Here is a 25,265-nt window from a genome sequence, read left to right as displayed (position 1 = left end):
TAGAATAGAAGAAAAAAATAAAAACAAGAAATCCAACCATGAAACCAAACCAAAATGTACTTTGGGGAACTGCCCTCCGAAATGCCTGTCTCACCAGTGTTGTCTTTTTGCTCTGCATTCCTAGGGACCACGACCTGATGCATGATTTTCCAGCTTCACTTTTTTCTCTACCTATGTCAGTGTTGGGGTCCAGCAGCATCATAGGGTCACTTACATGGTCATGGGTCACAGTATGGTCCTGGAGATGCACATCACCACAGGACAGAGCAGGCAGGGCCCAGACACTGTAGTTTTAATCTTAGAAGGGGACCCCAGAAAAAGGGAAATGTATGCTGGTGCTTCAAATCCGCCCAGGTGGGGAAACGTTCAGGAGCATCTTTCCTTGTAAGCCCTACATGCTGTTGCTTACTTGACAGACACATAAAGCCATCTTTGGCCGGTAGTACAAGGGGCTCCATACCTTCTGTCCCAGCTCTGGCCATTCAAGCATCAAAGATTTCAGAAAGTCATCTCTAGCTCTCTTGGTGGCTTTGAAACAGAAAGCTTAAGAACGTGGGACTCGGGGGCTGGATGGAGCTTGAGTCGCTCTGTCAGACTGTTTCTCGTGCTGCTTTAATGCCTTGCCTGACTCCTTCCTTTAATTTGGCAATGTTATCCTCCTTATCTTTTATGATATTTGTAACTTAGGCTTTCCAAGATGTTGTCAAGAATTCCTTTTTAAAAAAATTTTATAGGAGTCTCTCTGCTGTTACAGCAAATGGGTAAGTCCATATGGATACAAAAAAAGTCTCTCTAGAGGAGAAAAAAGTTGAAAACAAGAATCTCAAATTCCTCCAGTGACTATCGTTTTCCACTTTGCTTCCTGCTGCCTAGAATGTTTCATTTCCCTATTATTTTCTGACTTCTCGATTTTTCCCTTGAAACAAAGAGAGAGACCTGGAAGGGGAGGTGTGGCTAACTTCGCAAAGCCAGTCCTCACTCTGGAGGCTCCCAGAATAGAGGCCTACAGTCGAACTCTGCAGAGTACCTGCTTTTGGATACAGCAGTCCTTCTGAGGGTGAAAACTCCACCGGGGAACAACATCATCGGAAAGGCCCAAAGGACGCCCTTGTGCATGTTCGTTCAGCACAGCCTTCTGCACGTCATTTCTCCTCCTACAATTTCAGAGTAATGATCCCAAACGTCCTAGCACTCCAAAAGGGATTATTCCAAGTGGAGGCCTCCATTAGGAGCTGACACAGATGCTAAAAGGGGAGTGATCAGGGCTAAAGAGTGATATTTACAGGATAACAAAGGGTCAGACAGATCTGGGTTCAAATCCTGATTCTGCCATTTACTGAATTATGATCATCAGCAATTTAACCTGATTAGTGACCTGATCTGTAAAATGGGCATTATAACACCTACCACTCAGGGTGGTGGTGGTTATCATATGAGAGGATATGTGTATGGTACTTAGTAGGTGCCCAATAACTGGCAGTTTTTGTTACTGTGTTGTCAATTCTGATATGAATGTCCCTGGTCAATAGTGCTCAGGCCATGACATGCTCAAAGCTGTGTCTGGGGTTGGCCTCTGGCAAAACAGAGAATTAAACAAGCGTATCTGGTCTGCCTTCTATTCCTCCTCCTGGGTTTTCCTCTCCATCACCTGATGTGCAACCCCTCTCTTGAAAAGATGCTGATAAACCAATTCACACCAAGGCAAAAGGGCCTGCTACTAGCCTCCCAACATGTCACCTCACCCGGAGGTACTTGTATTCCATCACAATTATTAAGGAACAGTATATGTTGATACAGATATTGAACTCCACACTAGATTCTGGTTCCCTTAGAAACTACCCACAAAACCCTAAGAAAATTATTAACTGCTTCAAGCCTCAAATTCATCATCTGTAATATAGGAATGCTGATAACTATCTCATAGCATTACTAGAAGAGTACATGAGTTGACATATGTCAAGAGTCTCGTGGTACCTCACACAGACCTTTAAAAAGGCTCTTCACAGCTAACACCTATCCTTCTCAAACTCTTCCAAAATATAGCAGAGGGAGGAACACTCCCAAATTCATTCTACAAGGCCACCATCACCCTGATACCAAAACCAGACAAAAATATCACAAAAAAAGAAAACTACAGGCCAATATCTCTGATGAACATAGATGCAAAAATCCTCAACAAAATAGCAAACAGAATCCAACAGCACATTAAAAGGATCATACACCATGATCAAGTGGGGTTTATCCCAGGAATGCAAGGATTCTTCAATATACGCAAATCAATCAATGTGATACACCATATTAACAAATTGAAGGATAAAAACCATATGATCATCTCAATAGATGCAGAAAAAGCTTTTGACAAAATTCAACACCCATTTATGATAAAAACTCTCCAGAAAGTAGGCATAGAGGGAACCTACATCAACATAATAAAGGCCATATATGACAAACTCACAGCAAACATCATTCTCAATGGTGAAAAACTGAAACCATTTCTTCTAAGATCAGGAACAAGACAAGGCTGCCCACTCTCACCACTATTATTTCAGCATAGTTTTGGAAGTTTTAGCTACAGCAATCAGAGAAAAAAAAGAAATAAAAGGAATCCAAGTCAGAAAAGAAGAAGTAAAACTGTCACTGTTTGCAGATGACATGATACTATACATAGAGAATCCTAAAGATGTTACAAGAAAATAACTAGAGCTAATCAATGAATTTGGAGGAGTAGCAGGATATAAAATTATTGCACAGAAATCTCTTGCATTCCTGTATACTAATGATGAAAAATCTGAAAGAGAAATTAAGGGAACACTCCCATTTACCATTGCAACAAAAAGAATAAAATACCTAGGAATAAACCTACCTAGGGAGACAAAAGACCTGTATGCAGAAAACTATAAGACACTGATGAAAGAAATTAAAGATGATACCAACAGATGGAGAGATATACCATGTTCTTGGATTGGAAGAATCAATATTGTGAAAATGACTATACTACCCAAAGCAATCTACAGATTCAATGCAATCCTTATCAAACTACCAATGGCAATTTTTACAGAACTAGAACAAAAAATCTTAAAATTTGTATGGAGACACAAAAGACCCCGAATAGCCAAAGCAGTCTTGAGGGAAAAAAAACGGAGCTGGAGGAATCAGACTCCCTGACTTCAGACTATACTACAAAGCTACAGTAATCAAGACAATATGGTACTCGCACAAAAACAGAAATATAGATCAATGGAACAGGACAGAAAGCCCAGAGATAAACCCACGCACCTATGGTCAACTAATCTATGACATAGGAGGCAAGGATATACAATGCAGAAAAGACAGTCTCTTCAATAATTGGTGCTGGGAAAACTGGACAGCTACATGTAAAAGAATGAAATTAGAACACTTCCTAACACCATACACAAAAATAAATTCAAAATGGATTAAAGACCTAAATGTAAGGCCAGACACTATAAAACTCTTAGAGGAAAACATAGGCAGAACACTCTATGACATAAATCACAGCAAGATCCTTTGTGACCCACCTCTTAGAGAAATGGAAATAAAAACAAAAGTAAACAAATGGGACCTAATGAAACTTAAAAGCTTTTGCACAGCAAAGGAAACCAGAAACAAGACGAAAGACAACCCTCCGAATGGGAGAAAATATTTGCAAACGAAACAACTGACAAAGGATTAATCTCCAAAATATACAAGCAACTCATGCAGCTCAATATCAAAAAAACAAACAACCCAATCCAAAAATGGGCAGAAGACCTAAATAGACATTTCTCCAAAGAAGATATACAGATTGCCAACAAACACATGAAAGGATGCTCAACATCACTAATCATTAGGGAAATGCAAATCAGAACTACAATGAGGTATCACCTCACTCCATTCAGAATGGCCATCATCAGAAAATCTACAAAGAATAAATGCTGGAGGGGGTGTGGAGAAAAGGGAACTCTCTTGCACTGTTGGTGGGAATGTAAATTGATACAGCCACTATGGAGAACAGTATGGAGGTTCTTTAAAAAACTAAAAATAGAACTACCATATGACCCAGCAATCCCACTACTGGGCATATACCCTGAGAAAGCCATAATTCAAAAAGATACATGTACCACAATGTTCACTGCAGCAATATTTACAATAGCCAGGACATGGAAGCAACCTAAGTGTCCATTGACATATGAATGGATAAAGAAGATGTGGCACATATATACAATGGAATATTACTCAGCCATAAAAAGAAACGAAATTGAGTTATTTGTAATGAGGTGGATGGACCTAGAGTCTGTCATACAGAGTGAAGTAAGTCAGAAAGAGAAAAACAAATACTGTATGGTAACACATATATATGGAATCTAAAAAAAAAATGGTTCTGATGAACCTAGGGGCAGGAAAGGAATAAAGACACAGACGTAGAGAATGGACTTGAGGACACAGGGAGGGGGAAGGGTAAGCTGGGACGAAGTGAGAGAGTAACATTGACATATATACACTACCAAATGTAAAATAAATAGCTAGTGGGAAGCAGCCGCATAGCACAGGGAGATCAGCTCGTGCTTTGTGACCACCTAGAGGGGTAGGATAAGGAGGGTGGGAGGGAGATGCAAGAGGGAGGGGGTATGGGGATAAACATATGCATATAGCTGATTCACTTTGTTATACAGCAGAAACTAACACAACATTGTAAAGCAATTATACTCCAAAAAAGATGTTAAAAAGAAAAAAAAAAAGCTCTTCACACAATCCCATAATGGCAGAGTACTAGACACCCATGGCATCTTCCGAAAGCGAAAGATCATTTGGAGTTGTGAGACATTCTGAGATCCACTAAATTATGACACTAGTACAGCCTCTCTATGAATGGGCTCCTTGAAGCTCGAATTCACTTTGACCCTGTTGGAATCAGTATTTTCTATCTAAAAAGCTCTCAGGTCAAAGTCTCCTCTGCTAAGTTACATAGGAAACCTTAAGCCTTAGACAAGTAGTTTTGTTAAGAAGAATCAAACATTTTTTTTTTTTGCAGAAAACTTCTGGCTTCACCTACAGAGAAGGATACAAACTCAGATTCCAACTTCTAGACCCCAAACACACAACTGCCTCTTGAACGAACGGGGAAGAGCAGTGCTTGTCGAAGAATTTCACCCAGGGACGAACTGGGACTTGGCAGCCTCATTCATTCCTGGAAAAGTGATGATTGAGTATTTACTCTCTCCCAGGCCCTGCTCTAGCAGAAGGGGAAACAGTGGTGATGAGACAGTGTGGTCCTTCCCTTGTGGAAAAGACAGCCTCCTGAGTAAGAGCAGACTTTAAGCAAATATCACCCCACTAAACAAAGGTGATACAGGCTAACTTAGACCTATCAGCTCACCTACTTGAAAGCCTGACACTGACTCACTGGGATCTTTTTAGAAGGTCTGGGTGCTTTTTGTATTTTTGCCATATTTCCATGCTTTAACCCATAAGCCACCACAAAGTCTTCAAGAGGCAGCAGAACACAAATGCAAGATAAAGCAAAACAGCAGATCCCTGATACACCCCAAGAGTGCAGTAAATCCTCAGTTTTGGAGATACCACTAGAATCTATCATTTCACCCACAAAACCAACACATATAAAAGAACAGGGTAATGGGATAATTAATCTGTAGATGAAGGCCAAGAGTTACACTTGGCTCACCAGCTTGGTGACCAGTTCCCTCACATCAGCCTGTAAAACTCAGTTTTGTGGCTCAGCCAACTTGCCAATGTCTGCAGCTTATGGTCCTTCCGGGTTGGTCGTGAGTAGCTGATTCATGGATTCCTACCCCGCAACTCCAAGGATAGCATGATGTACCTAAGTGCAAGATGCATCCTGGCAGCATTGGTAACCAGGGAAGTAAAGCCAAGCAGGTAAATTTAAATGCTTTAATACTCATCTCAGGATCCTATAAGACTTTGCTCTCTCACTGTGATGATGGCTGGAAGGAAGCCAACTGTTCTATTATCCTCTCCTTGTATGTATCACCTGTAGTGTTAATTTCTGCAGGAGATGTAATTCAAAAATCGCCATTAAAAAAAAAAAAAAGAAATGGCATATTTGGGAATTCCCCGGTAATCCAGTGGTTAGGACTCCACGCTTTCACTGCGCGGGCCTGGGTTCAATCCCTGGTTAGGGAACTAAGATCCCACAAGCCATTCAGTGTGGGCAAAAAAAAAAAAAATCACCATTGTTTACAGTCTAATTCCAGATGTTGCTAACAATTATCATATGCCAGGCATAATAATAGGACCTTTCACATACCTTATACTTCAATCCATTTTTTAATTTCAAAAGCTGTTTGTAGGTATAGCTAAAGAGTTGAGCCTGAATTATAGCCTCCTAGTGGACATTAACATAGAATTTGGGAGATTTTCCAAGTAGTACACAAAATATACCAAGAAACTAGATTTGGCCAATAGTTTCAAATTCCAAAATCTGTGATCAAGGCAAAGAGCTACTTGCCAACCAAAAATTATATGAGATTAAAAGTAATTAAGAATATCATCAAGAATTAAAGTAACTCTCAACTCTACTTACTGCCACAGCCAGAATGTCAGAGGTGTGGTCAAAGTCACTGAAAGAGGAGAACAAAGAAGACAAGGAAGGTCTTTATTACAGGATATCCTTGAGATTCCCAAGGCTACAAGATCGCTAATGCACCTGTGAAGAAATAGTGACAATTCTTGTATATAATGCGAAACTGTTACTCATTCCATCCTTGTCAAGTATTCAGTTGAACCAGATAAAATTGCCATTTTTGTAGGTAAAAATGGTTACATACTGGCCATTTCATATGGTTCTACCTATTATCAATATATTAGGAAGATGCTTCCCTCCAAAAGCTAAAATTATACTGCCAGGTGATCATAAAAATAGAGCACTCTATAGCCACTGATAAACAAAGCATCTGTAAATTCTGAAACTCAGAATCAAATCTCTGCAAGTGTCTCTCAAAGGAGTTTCAAAAGACTGATGATGATACACTTTGGTTTATATATATAAAGTCAGAAGAAACACCCCATTCACAAGCTAAGCCCTCAAAGGCCTTTTGCTTCAGTTCTAAGAATTTCTTCTGCACTATCCCCTTATAGAAGCAAAGTGGGGCAGGGCAAGACTTTCATTCCAAGCTGATTCATCTCAAAACTTCCCATAAAAGGCAAGCACTAGTCGTCCTTCACAATAGTGAAGGGTAACCCAGGTCACCTACCCTTCTCCTCTTGCCTTCCTGTTCCTTCAGGGGAAAGTGTGAGAAAGATGAGATTTTCGTCAGGTTCTGCCACCCTATGCAACTCTACATGACTGTTACCACATTCGCACCAATGTGGGAATCTACTCCGTAGGAAAAGCCAACTCATGCCACAGGGTCGTCATCGGCATTGTGATGGCACCATCACAAAGAGGAAATTTTAAAAGGGGAGATGGAAATCAAGGATTTCCCAGGACCAGAGGTGAAGTCTGGGGAACCATAGGTTTCTCAGAGCTCCTTGGCTCTCTTTGAGCAAGGTACTTAATTTCCCCAAGCCTCAGTTTTCCTTTCAGTAAAATGGGGATAATTATCACTTTCTTATCCCTCCCAAAAAACTAATATTTACACTCTTAGAAAACACGAAATACTGGGCTAGATTCTTTTCCGTACATTATTATTTCAGTTATTTTTCACCTTTCAGTTAGATAAGGTAGGTTTTTTTTTTCTTTTTTTACATTTATTTTTGGCTGTGTTGGGTCTTCATTGCTGCGCGCAGGCTTTCTCTAGTTGCGGCGAGTGGGGGCTACTCTTCGTTGTGGTGTGCAGGTTTCTCTTGTTGCCGAGTACAGGCTCTAGGCGCACAGGCTTCAGTAGTTGTGGCACACGTGTTCTAGAGCGCAGGCTCCGTAGTTGTGGCACACGGGCTTAGTTGCTCCGCAGCATGTGGGATCCTCCCGGACCAGGGCTTGAACTGGTGTCCCCTGCATTGGCAGGCGGATTCTTAACTACTGCGCCACCAGGGAAGCCCCGATAAGGTAGGTATTATCATCACTCTCTCGATGGGGAAATGGAGGCATAGAGTGTTAAAGTGCCTTCCTAAAATCACGGTTTAAAATGGCACAGTTGCAATTCGAACACTTACTGGAAAGTGTTTTGTAAGCTCTGAAGTCTACACAAACATGGGGCATTAACAACCGAGCAGCAACAGCTTCACTATTGCTGAGGGGGAGAAAAATGACCACCCCGTTTTGTCATTTCCCTGGCCCTCCAGTAGTAAGACAAGGCAGGTAATCAATCCATCGAAACTAAACCCAATCATTACATCAGAAAGACAAAGGGCACTTCTCAGAGGAAGGAGTGACTTCTCCCACATCCTTCTGGACACGTTTTGTGGAAGATATTTATGTTCTTTTATAGTGTTTGAAATCTTCTAGGGCAGGAATTATTTAAACCAATATAAACATTACAGGCATTATTTTGATGTTGAAATGCTCCCATAACAGGGATTTTTCAAACTACCACATGCCAGTGTTTAGGATTCCTGAGGAAGTTCATGATACTTATAAGAATACAATGGTTTGGGGGTCAAAAACCTCATGTGTGCAGGGGGTAGGCAGGGAAAAACTAAGTAAAAGAGGCTGGGTATAAGACAATAGGGAATGGTGGGGAGTATGACTAACGCAGTCTACACCTACCTAAAGAGGACAGCTGCTATCCAGTTTTAGCCAATTGTTGCCTGTGGAGTGCCAATCCAGTACTGCCATTTTTTTCCTAAAAAAAGCTGGAAGATCATTGTTTGTGAAGTATATTGATTTTCATCTAATGGTTGGCAGCTGTTTAGTTTTTGTTTTAAAAGGTCTTTTGGGACCTGAACTCAGCTTGTTGGCCACTGTTCTCTTCTCTTTGCTTAAGTGAGCACACTGGCGTTCACCTACTGACCAGTTCCCAACATGCAGACACCACAGGCTAACTATGCCTTACCAAAGTGCCAACAGGAATTCCTTGCTAAGTTCTAGTTCATGGGAAAAAAATAAAAAATAAAAAACAAAGATGCATACCAAAACACCCCTTTGATGCTAGGCTGAAACATAAGAACCCCATGAAGACATATGCAGGGAGATGGAGCCAAGCATGAAGCCAGATGGCTTTTATATAAACCACAATCTACATGGTTATAAATCACCATCCAATTTCTCTTTCAGCTCAAGATCTGAAGCTATTCTCTCCCCACCCATCCACATACTTGCTAAGCTCTTTAACCTTACGGGGCACCACATGTTGCCACTCAAAATGCCTCAGTTTCAAAGTAGGTGTAATGGGGATTTCTTCAGTTAATACTCACTGAGCACCCACCAGATGTCAGGTGGTATGGGCAGATGGAGAGATGAGACCCCGCCCTCAAAGAAGTTAACGTCTGGTGGGATGCAGGCAGTTAAGGACAATGTGCTAAAGGATTATCACCTGGGTTTTCAATGGAGGAAACCAAGGGTCACAGAGCTTAAGCGCACTGGAAGAGGTAGAGAAGACACTTGCAAACTCCAAGACCACAGCTGCAGACACAATTCAGATCCTATCAACTTAGAACTTACCACAGTTCTCAGACAAGAGGATGTCTAAGGCGTCCTCATCCTTCCAAAAAGTAAACTGATTGGTTCATTCAAAATATTTAGTTAAACCTTATTGTGGTGATCACTTCACAACATATACAAATGTCGAATCATGTTTGTACACCTGATATGAATGTGATGGTATACGTCAATTATACCTCAATCAAAAATACATAGCGTTCCTAAAAAATTCGTTAAAATTAAATAAACCGGGGCTTCCCTGGTGGCGCAGTGGTTGAGAGTCTGCCTGCCAATGCAGGGGACACGGGTTCGCGCCCTGGTCTGGGAGGATCCCATATGCCGCAGAGCAACTGGGCCCGTGAGCCACAACTACTGAGCCTGCGCGTCTGGAGCCTGTGCCCCGCAACAAGAGGGGCCGCGACGGTGAAAGGCCCACGCACTGCGATGAAGAGTGGCCCCGCTCGCCGCAACTAGAGAAAGCCCTCGCACAGAAACGAAGACCCAACACAGCCAAAAATAAAATAAATAAATAAAATGCTGGCTTAACTCCTAGAGAGTTTCATTAAAAAAAAAAAAATTAAATAAACCTTTAGAGAGATTAATTTTTAAAAATTTAAAGAACTTTGCAAACTGATAGATGTTTAAATGCGTATTTGCACAGCCATATCCCAAAAGAAGTTTTTTTTTTTTACTCGGCTCTAAGATAAGGTTGGCAAAGTAAGGTCACCAAACCAGGAGCATCAGCATCACGCAAGAGCTTGTTACAAATGCAAATTCTCCAGCTCCTTCCCGGACTTACTGCATCAGAAACTCTGGGGGGGCGGGCCCAGCACTGTTCAAACAAGCCCTCCAGATGATTCTCTTACTCACTAAAGCTGGAGCCCAGTGGCTACAGGAGGTTTTGCCAAACCTCCAAACACTCCTTCCCTTATTAATGAAAATAATCTGTTATCATGGTATCACTTCCATATACTTTTATAAAAGATTGGATTTGGGAATTTCTTGGTTTAGGATTACTTAAGTTTCTTGATAGCATTTTAAAGTGCCTAGTATTTCACATATGAAACCTTGATGGGTACCATCGCCCCACTCTCTGGGAAGCTCCCAGACGGCTGGACCATTTATTGTTTGGCTCATTCATCTGAGAAAGATTAGCTGAGCATTTCCAACGTACCTAGCACTAGGCCAGGTGCTGGAAATATGGAGCTTTTCATTGAACTAAAAGATAAAAAAAACACGCTATATGTACTACAAAGCTTTGACGGGATTACCTAGCATATGAAATATAAGTCTCTCATAAAGTGTGCTTAAATGTCGTATTAATTACAAGACAAACACACATTAGTTAGGGAGCATAGTACTTACTCCTGAGTTTACATTCACATCAGGAATACCGCGTATCCACTTCTAAAATGGCACTTGCCACACCCAGTATCTGAGCTCAGTATCTGAGGCAGCCCATGATATGGTCACAGTGCTGGAAACTAAATGTGGGCCTCTGTCTCCGCACACTTCCTTGCAACGACCTGCAATAAATGTACGGATGTGCAAAACTCCATTCCAAAGTGTTCTAACAAGGGAGGCAACTTCCAGTCAACTCAGAAACTTAACAGGCACACAGTGGCAAAATGAGCCTCTGCTATGAACCCGAACAGCTTGCTAATACAGTCAGAGTTACTTTGCTTGAATCCCAGAGTGTATTAGTTTCCTACTGCTGCTGTAACAAATGACCACAAACTTAGTAGCTTAACACAACATAAATTTATTATCTTAAAATTCCGGGAGGAAAAAAAAAAGGGACTTTCCTGGCTGTCCAGTGGTTAAGACTCCATGCTTCCACTGCAGGGGGCACAGGTTCGATCCCCAGTTGGGGATCGAAAAAAAAAAAAATTCTGGGAGGTCAGAAGTCCAAAATCACACACCACTGTATATGAAATAGATATCTAATAAGGACCTACTGTATAGCACAGGGAACTCTACTCAATACTCTGTAATGGCCTCTATGGGAAAAGAATCTAAAAAAGAGTGGATATATGTATATGTATAACTGAGTGGCTCAACTATGCTCCAATAAAAATTAAACAAAAAAAAAGAAGTCCAAAATCAGTTTCAGTGGGCTAAATCAAGGAGTCCGCAGGGCTGCATCTACTCCGGAAGCTCTAGGGGAGAATCTGTCCCCTTGTCTTTTTTATTAGCTCTGGAGGCCACCTGCATTCCTTGGCTTATGGCCCATTCTTCCATCTTCAAAGCCAGCCAAGTAGCATCTTCCAACCTCATTCTCTCTCATTCATTCTCTCCCTCTCCCCTTCCCCCACACTCCCTCTCTTCCTCTCTCCTCTGACCTGCTTCCATGCTCCATGGTCACATCTTCTCTCTCTCACCTTCCTGCATCCCTCTTAGAAGTATCCTTGTGATCACACTGGGCCTGCCCAGATAATCCAGGATAATCTTCCTGTCTCAAAATCCCTAACTTAATCACCTCTGCAAAGTCCCCTTTGTCATTTAAGAGAACATATTCACAGGTTCGAGGATTAGAATGTCGACGTCTTTGGGGGTCCATTGTTCAGCCTACCACAGCGGTACCTACTTTTTGAATATGAAAAGCCTTTTTAATGCACAAGTTAATAGTTAGGAAATATGTGACTTGTCAACAGAGAAGGGAATGACAGTCTAATGTGCTCTCTTCATGAGCCAGGTGCTTTTAATACTGTCTCTCATTCATCCCTGGCAACCCTGGGGGCAACTTCCATAATTATCTCCCTTTTACAGAGAAGGAAAAAGACTCGGATTTTCAGTAACTTGCCCAGCACACCTGCCCAGTATGTGAGACCCAGGTCTGCCTGATTCCAGAGTCCATGCTTATTCTTTTTCATCCCAAATCTCCTTGCCATGATGGAATGCCTCATCCCAAAGCTCTGTCCTTACCTACATGAGGAGACAGTATTACAAATATAATTTTTGCACCTCCACGTCAGTCATTTTCTCTTCTTCCATCTGTTTCCTTATATGTAGGATAGCATAAGAGTTAAGGGAATGGAATCTCAAGCCAGGCTTCCAGGGTTCAAACCCCAGCTTGTCACTTACTAGCTGTGAGATCTGAGGAAACTTACTAAACCTGTCTCTGCCTCAGTTTCCTCACCTGTGAAGTGGAAATAATAAAGATACCTGCTCTCATAGGGTTTTATGAAGATAAAACCAGTTATAATGCAGATAAAATGTCTAAAACATTGCCCCAATGTACTGTATATGTATTTGCTATTAATATTATATAAAAACCCGGACAGAATCAGGGACAAAGGCAATAACCCTAGGCTCTACAGCATGAGGGGAAAGAACGAGATGTTCTTCAACGTGCCTCACATTTGGCCCCTGGCAGAGCACAGCAAATGGCATCAGGGTCCAAGTTCTCCATACCCTTTAATGGAATGAACAAAATATATTTCTCACTCCATAGGGTTGTTATGAGAATAAAGTGAGTTAAAACATGTAAATCACTTAGAACAGTAATTATCTTCATTTTTATTATCAATGTTAATCATCTCTGGTAATTGTAAAGATGTCTAAAAATGCTTACCTCGAGCAACATAAAAGAACTCAGTAAACGAAAAATTAGCTGCCATGTTCTATTTGGATCCTCTGGATAAACCAAGGAAGAAAAGAATTAAGAGAAGGAAAGACACTTCTAGAATAGTGCTAAATATCCATTTCTTAAATCCCATAAAGAACTTCCAAGTGAACACCCAGTGCTCAAATCACTGCTCAACAGTAGATAATGATATGAGAATAACAATATGTTATAATCCTCTAGCCCCATGGACACAACCAGGCCAGCTCCCTCTTTGGTCTTTCCATCTGTCCGTCCAGCTACCCAACATTTATTAACCACCTACTATATGCTAGTCATCTAAGAGATAGGTGCTTAGATCCTCAGGTGAAAGATACAGCATCTCCTTCAAGAAGACAATTGAACAGACAACCACAAAGAGCAGGTTATGAGACATGCTTTCACACCTGGGAACACAAGGGACAAAAGGCACCTAATTATCTCAATTACTTGAGTTAACAGTTAACCTGAATATTCAAGGTTACATTGCCCAGGTGGGACAATCATCAGGTCTTCCTGGCAGACTGGACAGCTTGCATCAAAGTACAAGGCATGAAAGTACAGGGCCTCCTTGGGGCACCCCAAGTTCCAGTATGGCTGGGGTATAGAGTTTGAGTGGCCAAGTGGCAGGAGATGGTGGTAACTAGATCGTGAAGGCCCTTCTATTGTGTGCTCAAGAGTATGGAGAGGTAAATGGGGAGCCAATGATGGTTTTGAACAGAGAGGTGACCAAAAAGGTAAGAGACAGACATGGAGATGGCCGCCATCTTTGAAAGAGAACGTCAGCCACAACATATGCAGTGATGCTAGATGTGACCCCTGAATGGGAAGCAGTGGATGCTTCCTGCCCATGTTGGCCCTGGACTCTCCACTTTGTTTTAAATTCTAAGGGGCCCATGGACGTTCCTTCATTCTTTCTTGGTTTTGTAATGTGTGTGCCCTTAGGGCCATGTAAAAATAGGTCCAAGGGCCCAGGGAAGAGGCAACTCAGCTGCCCAAGGATCTCAGACACTCCCCAGGCATGAGGCCGGCTTTCTGGCAGCTGTTGGGAGGGCTCAAGGTCACTGGGGCTGGAAACCTGATCTTGTTACAGACAGCCTTCTCCTGGCCCAGGAAGCTCTGTGCAGAACGCAGTCGGAGGTACCTGGCACCAGGGCTCTTCCTGGGCTTCTCAAGATGCTGCCTTTCACTGGGGGCCACTTGCCCCTTTTTCAGCTCTTGAGTTCCCATCGACAGGTCAACTCAGGCAATCTCCAGAAATACTCACTCTCCTCCCTTCTCACTAACTCTCAGCTAAACCCAGCGGGCTCTACTGTGCCCACGAGTGAGAAATAAGGGACTGGTGAGGTGGAGACTATTATGCCCTTTCTCTGTCGCAGAAGGGACCACCACAGGCTCTCCAAATAGACAGACTTGGGTTCAAGCTCCAGCTCTGCCTCCTAGGCAAGTAGTCTGAGGCAAAAAAAACTTTTAAAGCTCAGTCTCCACGTGCAAAATACAGACAATAATTGCACCTATTCACAGGGCTGTTACTTCCCACATTTCCCGGGGGAGGAAGTACAGTGCCGGGAGGCCAAGTGGATTAGCCAGGGCCACGGTGGTAATCCCCTCACCCAAAGGTAGGCTGGCCAGTCTTGAAACATCTATTTCTTTAAAAATACTGAGGTATCTTGAAAAACCTCATCCTATTAAGAGCTGACATCAACTGTGTACTTCCTCTGTGCTCAGCAGCATGCGGGCACGTCATACAGATGGTCTCATGCATGCCTGAAAACCACCCTGGGAGGCAGGTGTTGTTACTAACCCCGTTACAGAGACTGGTCCCCTGAGAGCCTAAGGAACATGCCCTGGGTCACAAGCAGCTGGCCTTCAGGGCCCATGCTCTTAGCCCTGATGCCTTGTAACCTCCAGAGGTTAGAGGTGAAGACGACCTAGTTGATGGTCTCTTTTCCTACAGGAGACTTAGGAGGACCAGGGAATTCCAGAGCTGGAACCTGATGCCCGGGTAGGGGGTCCCTAGGCTTCATCGCACTGCGTATTTTCAGGGGCTGGCCTTCTGAAAGGGGGCTTCAGGGGCAAATGTGACAGTGGGGAGGGGGAGGGAAGAGGCAGGTGAAAGGGAGATGCTACGATGGCCCTCCCTGGGCTGCCTAATCCTATGTAAAGCACTAATGCAGTTTTTGTCACTTTCACATGTGAGGTGCCACATACAATTTTATTTGGGAAAAAAGTGGGGGGGTTCTGCTCATGGAACAGAAGTTTGAAAACCAGTGTCCTGTCCTTCTGTGTCTAAGGGCAAATTCCTCTTGTTTTGGGAACCTAGCTGCTGCCTTTTTCCACAGGGGCCTCTGAAAGGACAGGGCGAGGAGCAGACCAGTGCCCTAAGCAGCAGGGGCATCGAATGTGCGGGTCTGTGGAGCCCCAGAGGCCTTTGGGATCCGTGAGCTGCTCAGGCCATATGCAAAATTCCGGGGTATGTGTGATCCGGGGAGGAGAGGGCCAGTAGCTCTTCTCAGATTTCCCAAGGGTTCCATGTCCCCCAGTACCTGAATGGCTACTAAAACAAATCATCATCATCGGAGAAACCACCGCTGACTGAGTGCTGACCATGTGCTATGGAGAAGGGGGGTGATGAGGTCACCTACCGCAAAGGGCTGTTGGGAGGATGAACTAAGAGGATATTTGTGAAGCACTCAGAACGGCACCTGGCACACGGAAAACACTGTTTGGCTTTATGGCTTATTTTCATCATCATTACTGTCATCCGCCGTTATCACTTTGACTGCCTCATTAGTCCTCACAAAAACTTGATGAGGTTCGTATTATTATCAATCCCACTTTATAGAACAGGAAATAGAGGCTTCAAGAGGTTAAATAATTAGCTCAAGGCCACAGAAGAGCAGAGAAGGAACTCGAAGTTGGCCCGTCTGGTTCCCAAGCCCAGGCAGGCCCTTGGCCTAGAAGGGCTGAGGGAAGAAGGCAGGACTCCCTGAGGGCCCAGGAGGAGGTGGGCAGGCAGGTGGGCAGCAATGGGAGGCCCCAGATGATCCCGGGCCAGAGCAGAAAACAGGCCAGGGCTTTCCACTGAAAGGGCCTGAAAGGACAGGCAGCCTTCCTAACTTTGCACCTCTTCTAATCAACAACGCAAAGCCAAACCACTTAAAATAGTAATGATGAAAAAAGAAAACCACCCCCTGCTGCTCCTTTCCTAGGCTCCAAAGTGAGCCAGCATCTTGGAATACAGTGGGTTCAAGGCGCAAGGCAGCGGCAGCCCCAGCGTCCACTGGCTGTGGGTTGCCGTGGCAATGTTAAACAGACGAAACATTTTAACCAGCTCTGACGCACATACACAAACCTATTTAAGGGCCAAGTGGATGGACTGGGGGGTGAGGAGGTGGGGGGAATGTTGTTTCTACAGCTCCATCTCCGAGGATTTGGCCCCCAAAGCATCTATGTCAGACTGAAACAGAGCAAAGGACTCCTTCAACACAAGCTGAGGCCAGGCTTGCTCGGGAAAGGGAAGCCACTGCCATGCTTCTGCATTTCAGCTGCAGGCACAGTCCTGTTTTACGAGGGCCACGAGAGGGTGACAGGAGATGCCGAAGGTCCTGGCTCTGCCTCTCCCTGGGGACAGCCCTCCAGCTGCCGGCACCAGTGTCTCTTGATACGCTGGCCTACAGCAGGGTCGGGAGGGTCGAGCGTGCCCATGAGTGTGAAAGGCCTTAAAGCACTGCGTGGATGGCTGAGTGCTGATGTCAACAATACTACCACCATTTCTCACACCCCATGGTTCAAATTTCATCCACAGGAGTTGATCGCCATGGGTATTTTCCTTTAGAAAACTTCACTCCAGGGTCCAATGGGGCTGTGCCCTGAGGCGCTGCCACCTGGGGAGTGACGATGAACACAGAAGACTTGGCCCAGGTCTGAAAAGACCACCATGCTTATGGGGTCTGTCGCACTCTGGTCTCTTCCATGCCCTATCCCTCACCTCGGATACAACGGGACAAAGGGTTGACACTGAGGAGAGGCCAGAAGAGTCTCACCAGACACAGCTGATGGCACACGGTAGGATCCATGAACAAATGTTGCAAAACCTTCCTCTGCAGGGTCCAGGATATCCTCAGGTAAACAGAATCTCCAGAAATGGGAATCCTCTTCCACTCATCATTCCCTGCGGTGAACCCTCTTGCCTTTCAAGACTCAACCCCTGAAAGTTATTCCTAAGCCTCCCCTTTTCCTGGAGTGGACTGGCCCCCACTGTGCCATGCACAGATGTCTATGGGAGCAGTTGCACTATTCTAGTGTTCTAATTGTTCTCTGGGCTCCTGCCCACTCATCACTGAGCTCCCTGAGGGCAGGGACCCCATCTTGTTCACGGGGGTACTAACCTGGTCTAGTCCGGTGCCTGGCATTAGTCGCCACTCTGCGACCGTGTGCTGACAGGCTAGAAGTATACAGTGCCATGCCCATAATGTTTGTGCATCAAGGCCTCTGGCATTCTCTAGGCCATATGCCACAAGTGTCTTTCACTTCCACATCCTCTGGGAACAGAGCAGGACTTGAAGCAGAGCCTGGAGCTCAGGAGTTGGAGAGCAGAGCTCCGGGCAGCCTGGTAGGTCAGGAGGAGGGGGATACGAGAGGAGGAAGAGCCACCCCACCTGTAAAACTTAAAGCTCTCGTGCCTACCCACCGATTAGCTAATGAAATAATTTGCCCCTTGAAAACTGAAATAGCACCCATCCCCCCTGCTCTGAAGCAAAATTGTTTTCCTTTGTCTCCATTATTTAAGGCCTCTGAAGATGCTCTGTGTTCTGTGAGCACGATAACTCTATGCTGATGATTTGCAGTGGAGTCATAGCTACCCTCCCAGCAGGTACACTCGCTCCTATTCTCTCGTTGTGTGTCATCTTCCTTTTGCCAACATGATGCTCTCCGTACATGTTCCCTTCTGGTCTCCTCCAAACAGGCAACGTTTAGCAAACAACAACAAATCTTTATCATTGGCTGCCCTAAATAAAGCCTAATTGGGAGTTTAACCTTCTAGGAATCTAGAAATGGTGGCTCATCCGCTATGCCATCTTCCCAAATGATATTTCCCATGAGTAGAGATGCTTTAACTCTGTACCTGCTCACACACACATACACACAGGTGTCCTATTAGCCAGAACACCACCTGTGCTTGTGTGTAAGCAGCACTTCCCGTGTGCCCTAGGTGAGTTCTGCGTTATGGATTTGTCATTGCTTTGTGATGTAGGTGAAAGGACAATGGCCCCGAGTTCCTTATCATCGCCTTTCTCATTTCCTACAGAATGGAATGACTGTGGTGGAGGTTTTGACATTTTCCTGGACTCACATCCTGTCTGCTGAATTATTCTCTGCCACTTTTACCACCAGACCTCGTCTGCCGCCCCCCGTCCCCCCGCCCCTGAGCTGGAACTAATTACCACAGACAATTTTAGGATTTTATATTCCTGTGTTCTTAAAAAAAAAAAAAAAGAAAAAAAACACAGTCCATGAAGAAAAACCCAATACTTCCATAGCTGAAAGAGCTATAGAGAAACCACAAAATTGCGTTGGTGCTATGTAGCATTATACATGACATATTTACATAAAATAAGTTGGCACAGAAGAATCTGAGGTGACGGTATTATTTTGTAAGCTTGAAAGTGGACTTTAACAGCAAACATCTCTACCAGAAGGTACAGAAAATACAAATGCACCAAACAGAATAAAAGGTTCACTACCTTAAACTGTCAGTTGTACATATGCATTATAATGGGCTGGGACAAACGCATCCATCTCTATCCCAGGCGGAAATACTGCATCTCTTTAATGAGAAGCTATGACTGCATGTGTAAAATGCTTGCACTAAAATTAAGTCTTCTATCTTCCAAATTTTCTCAATTATTAATACACCAGACAGCTGTAGTAGCTCTGGCAAAAATAGCAGCCAAGCTTTTCCAAAAGTCAAAGCAGCCATGAGATGTCTGCATGGGGACTTTCCTGTGTGAGGACTGGCTGCTCTCTGGATCAAACAAAAAGAAACAAAATCTCCAGTGGAACAACAAAAAAAGAGAAACTTGTTTCAGAATTTAAGGTGAAAAATGACACCCCCTGCCCCTGCCAGGCACACTCACTCCTCTTTATAATAAGAAACTTTGTAAAAGTTTTAGATAAAAAAGTTAGATAAAAAGTTGATGAAAAGGCTATCTGTCCACTCACTGGGATAACAAACAATTCAGAAAATTAAACAGTAAACCCAAGGAAGGCCAATCACTTCAGTGTATTCTGGAATGAGACTATCCAATTGTGTCTACTCAAAGGGAGGAGGGTGAGGTTAGAAAACAAATTATGCCCCCTTTTTTAGATTTCTGGAAGCAAATTAACATCCAGGAGAAAAGGTTGTCCTTCAGTTGCCATCTTCATATTTTAAACAGGTATTAGCGTCATCTTAACAGACTCTGATGATATACAATCTTTGTGGAAATATTCATATTTGAAAAGCATTTCTAAGGGAAAAACTAGGCACTCAGATTGTGTCACAATTCAATGCTCCCTGAACTCAACAGTGATCGTGAACTTTCATTCAAAGATTATGTGCAGGACATGCAACAAGAACAGAATAGATTTTTAAAGATTTTTTAAAGTTATAATATCAGAGCTTAAGCATATCACGCCAGAGGGAATGTCACTTGTCAAGGTTACGTTGTGAATGGTCTGGATGTGATTGGACATTTCACATTTCCTGTCACAGTTCTGATTTCACATCATTCTAACCTTTAAAGGCAATCAGACCACATGCCCCGATCTCTGATGGTTGTTATGATACCATCACTCCATCTGTGCCCCAGCACCATACACAAACAGAAATCGTTGTGGGTCTTTGAGGAAAAAGCAAGAGTCATATCAGCCCAAGTTCTAAACAAGGGTATGTTTGCACCAGTTCTGCATAACTTGTTTCTAAGAGCAAGGACCATATTTCATTTTCGCTGTCTCACGACCTACATAAAAATCACAGCCATTTTCCAGTAAATGCCAACAAATGTCAGAGAAGCAAACCATGGCTATTTGGAAATGGCTGTTGGTTTATTAATATAATCCCCAGAGTAAAGCTTGTGGTGTGAATGTTTTCAAGATGGTCAATATCATTTAAAGGTAGGGCTTACTAACATAACACAAACACTCACTGCCCGTGTACCACTTACCATTTGCGATCTGTTCTTTGGACAGCCATTGATGTCTTCAATCTTCTCATTTGCTGAAAAAAGAAACACAAGTCAGAAAAATAAATAATCATCACAGACACTTTGAGCAGTGATGTTCAGGACCCTTGAGGCCAAGAAAATCCTAAGGCCCATACTGGGGTTTGTCCAACCAACGCAGGCATGTGAAATACTGAGACGCATCTAGCAAGCTTCAGGACTTACTCATCGAGCTGCCGCCCTCCAGGGACAGCTGGGGCAAGGTCGCTGTCATCTAAGGCAGAGACAACTGCATTGATGACAGTCTTGGAGTGATGGGGCATGGTGGAAATGTTTGGAGACTGGGAAACGGCCTGAGCTGTGACTGTGCTTTAGGCTCTTAAAAAGGCAACTGCAACTTGCCCACAAAAGATAGGGTGCTTCAGAGTGGATCCATCCAGCCACAACACAGCTCCTGGGGACAAAAGCCATAGATGACAAAATCTCACCCCATCTTTAGCCAGAAATGCTAAGATTGCTTTTGTTTGTCCTGATTCTATTCCCAAAGTGGTGGCCAATAGAAGAACAAGAGAGTGAGACTTTAAAAATGGCACACCCATGGTCATATAGTAAGTCCAGATTAGATCTGGAACACACACTATTGAAGTCAAAAGAGTACCTACCTACCTACTTAGGGAAGTGATAGAAAGAGGCTGTACTGAATAAGCTGGAAATCAAATAAATAACAGGGAAGAAAGGCCCAGCTTCCCACGGTGAATGTATTTCATCCTAAGTATGGAGGAATCCTTGCAAGACACAGCCCAAGGCATCTGAGTTTGCAACTACAGTGCTACAAGAAAGGCAGTACGTGTAGTGGCTTGGAGGCGAAGATACCCCAGTTTGAAGCGCAGCTTTATAGCTTCTCAGCTGTGTGATCTTAGCCATGTAACACAACCTCTCTGGGCCACAGTTTCCTCATCTATAAAATGGAGCTAATACTACCTACTTCACAGGAGGAGCTGTGAGAAGATTATATGATGCCAGTAAACTGCTTAGTGCAGTGCCCAGCACACAGTGAGTGTTCTATGTATGGTAGAGATCATTAATCCAGTAACATATATTCTTATCATCTATGTAAAAATGTATAAAATAAAATTTCCCTTTTTTGATGTCTCCATCTGAGTTAAGCCCAGAAACTCAGCTAGGAGTTCACAGTAAAGAATTACGGGGCTTCCCTGGTGGCGCAGTGGTTGGGAATCTGCCTGCCAATGCAGGGGACACAGGTTCGAGCCCTGGTCTGGGAAGATCCCACATGCCACGGAGCAACTGGGCCCGTGAGCCACAACTACTGAGCCTGCGCGTCTGGAGCCTGTGCTCCGCAACAAGAGAGGCCACGATAGTGAGAGGCCCGCGCACCGCGATGAAGAGTGGCCCCCGCTTGCCACAACTAGGGAAAGCCCTCGCATAGACACAAAGACCCAACACAGCCAAAAATTAATTAATTAATTAATTAATTAAAAAAAAAAAAGTGGTTGAGTATCTGGGTGTAATTACGGAAGAGACCTCGGCACGTCTAGATCACACTTTAAAAAAAAAAAAAAAAAAAAGAATTACGGACTTGCCTCCTCTGTGAAGGCTTTATGAGATTCCTCCCCAATCCCATGTCCCTTTACTGCATGCCCCTTCCCCCAGAAGGGTAAGTCCCACTAGGTCTCTTTGCTCTCCCAGCACCCTGGACTTGCCTCTACTTTGCTTTTAATCACCAAATGTGTAACTCCTTTTCTTGTCTCCCCCAGCTACGCAGACATGTAGATTTTGTTTTTCACATTGTATCCTTAGGGCTCAACAAGTGTTTGCAAAACTGCATTTAAAAAAATATATATATATGTGTGTGTGTATATATATATATATATATATATATATATATATATATATATATATATATATATATATCACATCAGATTTTAATGACTATGACACCTAAACCTTCCATGAAGAGAAAAGACATTGAAAAGTGTCTGAAAAGGATAACAGAATCAAAGTGTCCCAGGACACTAAGGTTTTAGAACACCTGAACCTAAATATAGCTCACCGTTACCTCAATTGGGTTTTTTTCCTCTAGTGTTTCTATCTTAAGAAGTAAAAAATAAGAAAGCAAGCTAGTGGCAGGAAATTATTTAAAAATCTAATGACCAGAGACAGCCAGGTTAGTATACATTCAGCCTGATCTATACCTTCTTTAGAACTGGCCCAAAGTAATAGATATTCAGGCTTATGACCCACCTGGGAAGACCTTGGTCTTCAGAGAGCCAATTGAGTTTTCTCAGCTCTTAAGAACACTGGGATAGGCATTTTAGGAAGCTTCCTCCACCTGCTTTTCCCTACTCCCAAAAGAGGTGCCTTAAAGCCTTTAAAAAGCACGTAAAGGATGCCCAATGAATGGGATAACTCACGGATGTTTGTTCTTCAGTTCACCAGAAAATACAATTAGCCAGAATGTGTCACTAGCATGTAAACTCCACAAAAACAAGGATTTTCATCTGCTTTGTTTTCTACTATAACCCTAGGGCTTAGCACAGTGCCTGACATACAGTAGCCACTCAATATGTATTTGTTGAGCGGAACTAAGGAGTATTCTGAACATTCCAATGAATCAAAGTTTTACTGTCTATTTTGAGGCAGCTGCTCTTTCACTTGTATATATAAATGTATGTACTGAAGGTGGAAAAAAAGAAAGATCCTTGACAAATGGCACTCCTTCATACATGGGAAATTATGGCAGGCTTGCACCCTGACCTTGGATTTTGATACACAACACTGATATGGCTTTTGAGAATCAAGGCCACTCAAGGTATCTTCCAGGTGGATACTCATGATGGCCAAAGTCATAAGTCACTGGATTCTGATCAACACCCAGTTCATTAGTGCTCATTAAAGTGAAGGATGGATAACTATGATCCCGAGAAGTCATTTTAAAGATTATTTATATACCTTCTGGATAAACAAAACCAAGGGATTTGGTCTAATTATCCCTCTAATTCCTTTTCATGGTCTGTCACCTAAACCACAGACAGGTGCTCCTTGAATTCATTAGGCTCCTATAAGCCTAATGCTGCCATTTTACAACATTCAAAATAAACCAATGGGGTGAAGCCTATTCATGACCCTCTAAAGAAAACATGGGAAGAGATCAAATGACTCAGCCCAAACTCAAAATAAATGTTTAATAAAAATGCAAAAAAGTCTGGACCTCCTAGTTTCCAATTTCATGTAATTTAAATACTTCTCCTTCAACTTAAATTCTCAAGAATTTCTGTGGTTGTCATAAATACTTAGAGCAATAATAGCAGCTCCGATTCTGCTGGTTAGAAGGAAGAAGAGCTTGGTCCTCAGAGCTGAATTTATTAATTCGGGGTAGGGGGTCTTTGGCTACAGCCCCAGAGAAGATAACCAGAGAAGCAAAGGCATTTGTCCCCCAAAGTCTTCAACTGTGATTAAAACTGGCATCCTGAAGTGCCAATGGTAATTTATTCATTCCAGCAATCTCTAATGTGGTGACCTGTCTGCACACAAGGTGACAAGTTAGTAACTGGAAAGCATCAGTGCACTTTGAGAAGAATGGAATCAAGCTCATCACTTCTCAAAAGACTTCCTCGGAAGGGTTCCAAGCATTTCAACAGCCCAAGCGTCTATGCATGGCATCTATGCATGTGCAGGGCAGCTGGCAGCCCTGCCAACGTCTAGCAAAATTGGCTGCCCTCACTGAAAGGCAGATGACTTACCCAAGGTCACGCCATGGTAGCAGGTCATCAACAGAAAGAAGGTAGAGTCCGGCGTGTTGCCTGAATTTCCTGGTTGTGCTCAGAGGCGGCCCAAATGGTGGTGGAAAGTGAGCTGCTCTCATCCCCTCTCTGTCTTGGCTTCCTCCTTCTCTCCAAGCCTCTTTTGTTTATCCTGTTTCCCTCCCTCTCTCTCTCCTCTTTCCTCCCTTTCTCCCGCCCCTTCTCTCCTTCGCTCACTCCAACCCCTTCTGGCATCCTCCCTGACTGACAGCAATGTAAGCGGGAGGAGGGAGGCCTGTCTCTCCCTCTTGATTCATGCTGTTTATCCTGGCCTCGTAAACCTTTCTAATAACTCACGGACATGGCACCGTGATGGGCTGGCAGGCAACTGCCGGCTTCGGGCAGCTCATGACTCGAGAAGATAATCATACTAATAAGAGGCTGAACACAGACACCCAACCCTCAGTCACTAAAGCAAGGGCACTAAGAGGCAGCAGCAAAAGGTCTATTTTCTGCCTAATGGGCAGAAGGCAATGACGGAAAAGTGTGGGCCCCAAGATATCCCACTATCTGGTAAGACCAGCCCTAGGATGGATGGATAAAGAGATGGCTAGACCCTAGGGCCCATCTGGGCTAGATGGAGACTTAGGTAGGAGCAATGTCTGTGAAAAGCATCTAAGGTTTTCCTTCATGTTACACATCTTAGTTTTTAAAGGATTCCAACTCTCCATCATTAGAAATAGTAGAGGAGGTAGTAAGATCCCCAAGCTGAAAACCAACTCTTCAACCACTGGCCTTTGTTCCTTAGGTTAAAGCCCAGAATTCACTGCCCTGTACCTGGTAGCCTGGCCTTATTTTGCCTTGTTGAGCCTCTGACTCTCTACCCTCCAGCCTTTCTACGCATTATTTCCTCTACCAGGAAAGCCCTCCCTGACCACTTTACCCAGCTAACTCCAAGTTTGAGGTCTTGGCTTATAGATAAATTCCTTGAGGAAACGTTCCCTGATTCCTACCCTCCTAACCCAGCCCCCCAGCTCCCCAGTCATGGGTCAGGCCTCATAGCACACGGATCCTTAATCATTATGCACAACATTCCTCCCTCCCAGGCCTAGGAACAGGTTGTCCCTTAAAAGGACACT

At 43.6% G+C, this 25,265-nt stretch overlaps 1 protein-coding gene across 2 annotated transcripts in view; it reads right to left on the bottom strand.

Annotated features, from left to right (window-relative positions):
- The window catches only part of NAV2 (neuron navigator 2), a 396,612-nt gene that overhangs the window by 243,937 nt on the left and 127,410 nt on the right, over positions 1 to 25,265 (bottom strand). For both annotated transcript variants that reach the window (XM_061201526.1, XM_061201527.1), the window contains exon 3: positions 20,369 to 20,421. In XM_061201526.1, the coding sequence (XP_061057509.1) occupies positions 20,369 to 20,421 (53 nt within the window). The remainder of the gene's footprint in view (positions 1 to 20,368; positions 20,422 to 25,265) is intronic.

This window comes from Eubalaena glacialis, chromosome 10 (genome assembly GCF_028564815.1).
Source record: "Eubalaena glacialis isolate mEubGla1 chromosome 10, mEubGla1.1.hap2.+ XY, whole genome shotgun sequence".
Taxonomy (NCBI): Eukaryota; Metazoa; Chordata; class Mammalia; order Artiodactyla; family Balaenidae; genus Eubalaena; species Eubalaena glacialis.
Note: the sequence above shows the minus strand (reverse complement) of the source record. Positions and strands in the feature narration are given on the sequence as shown.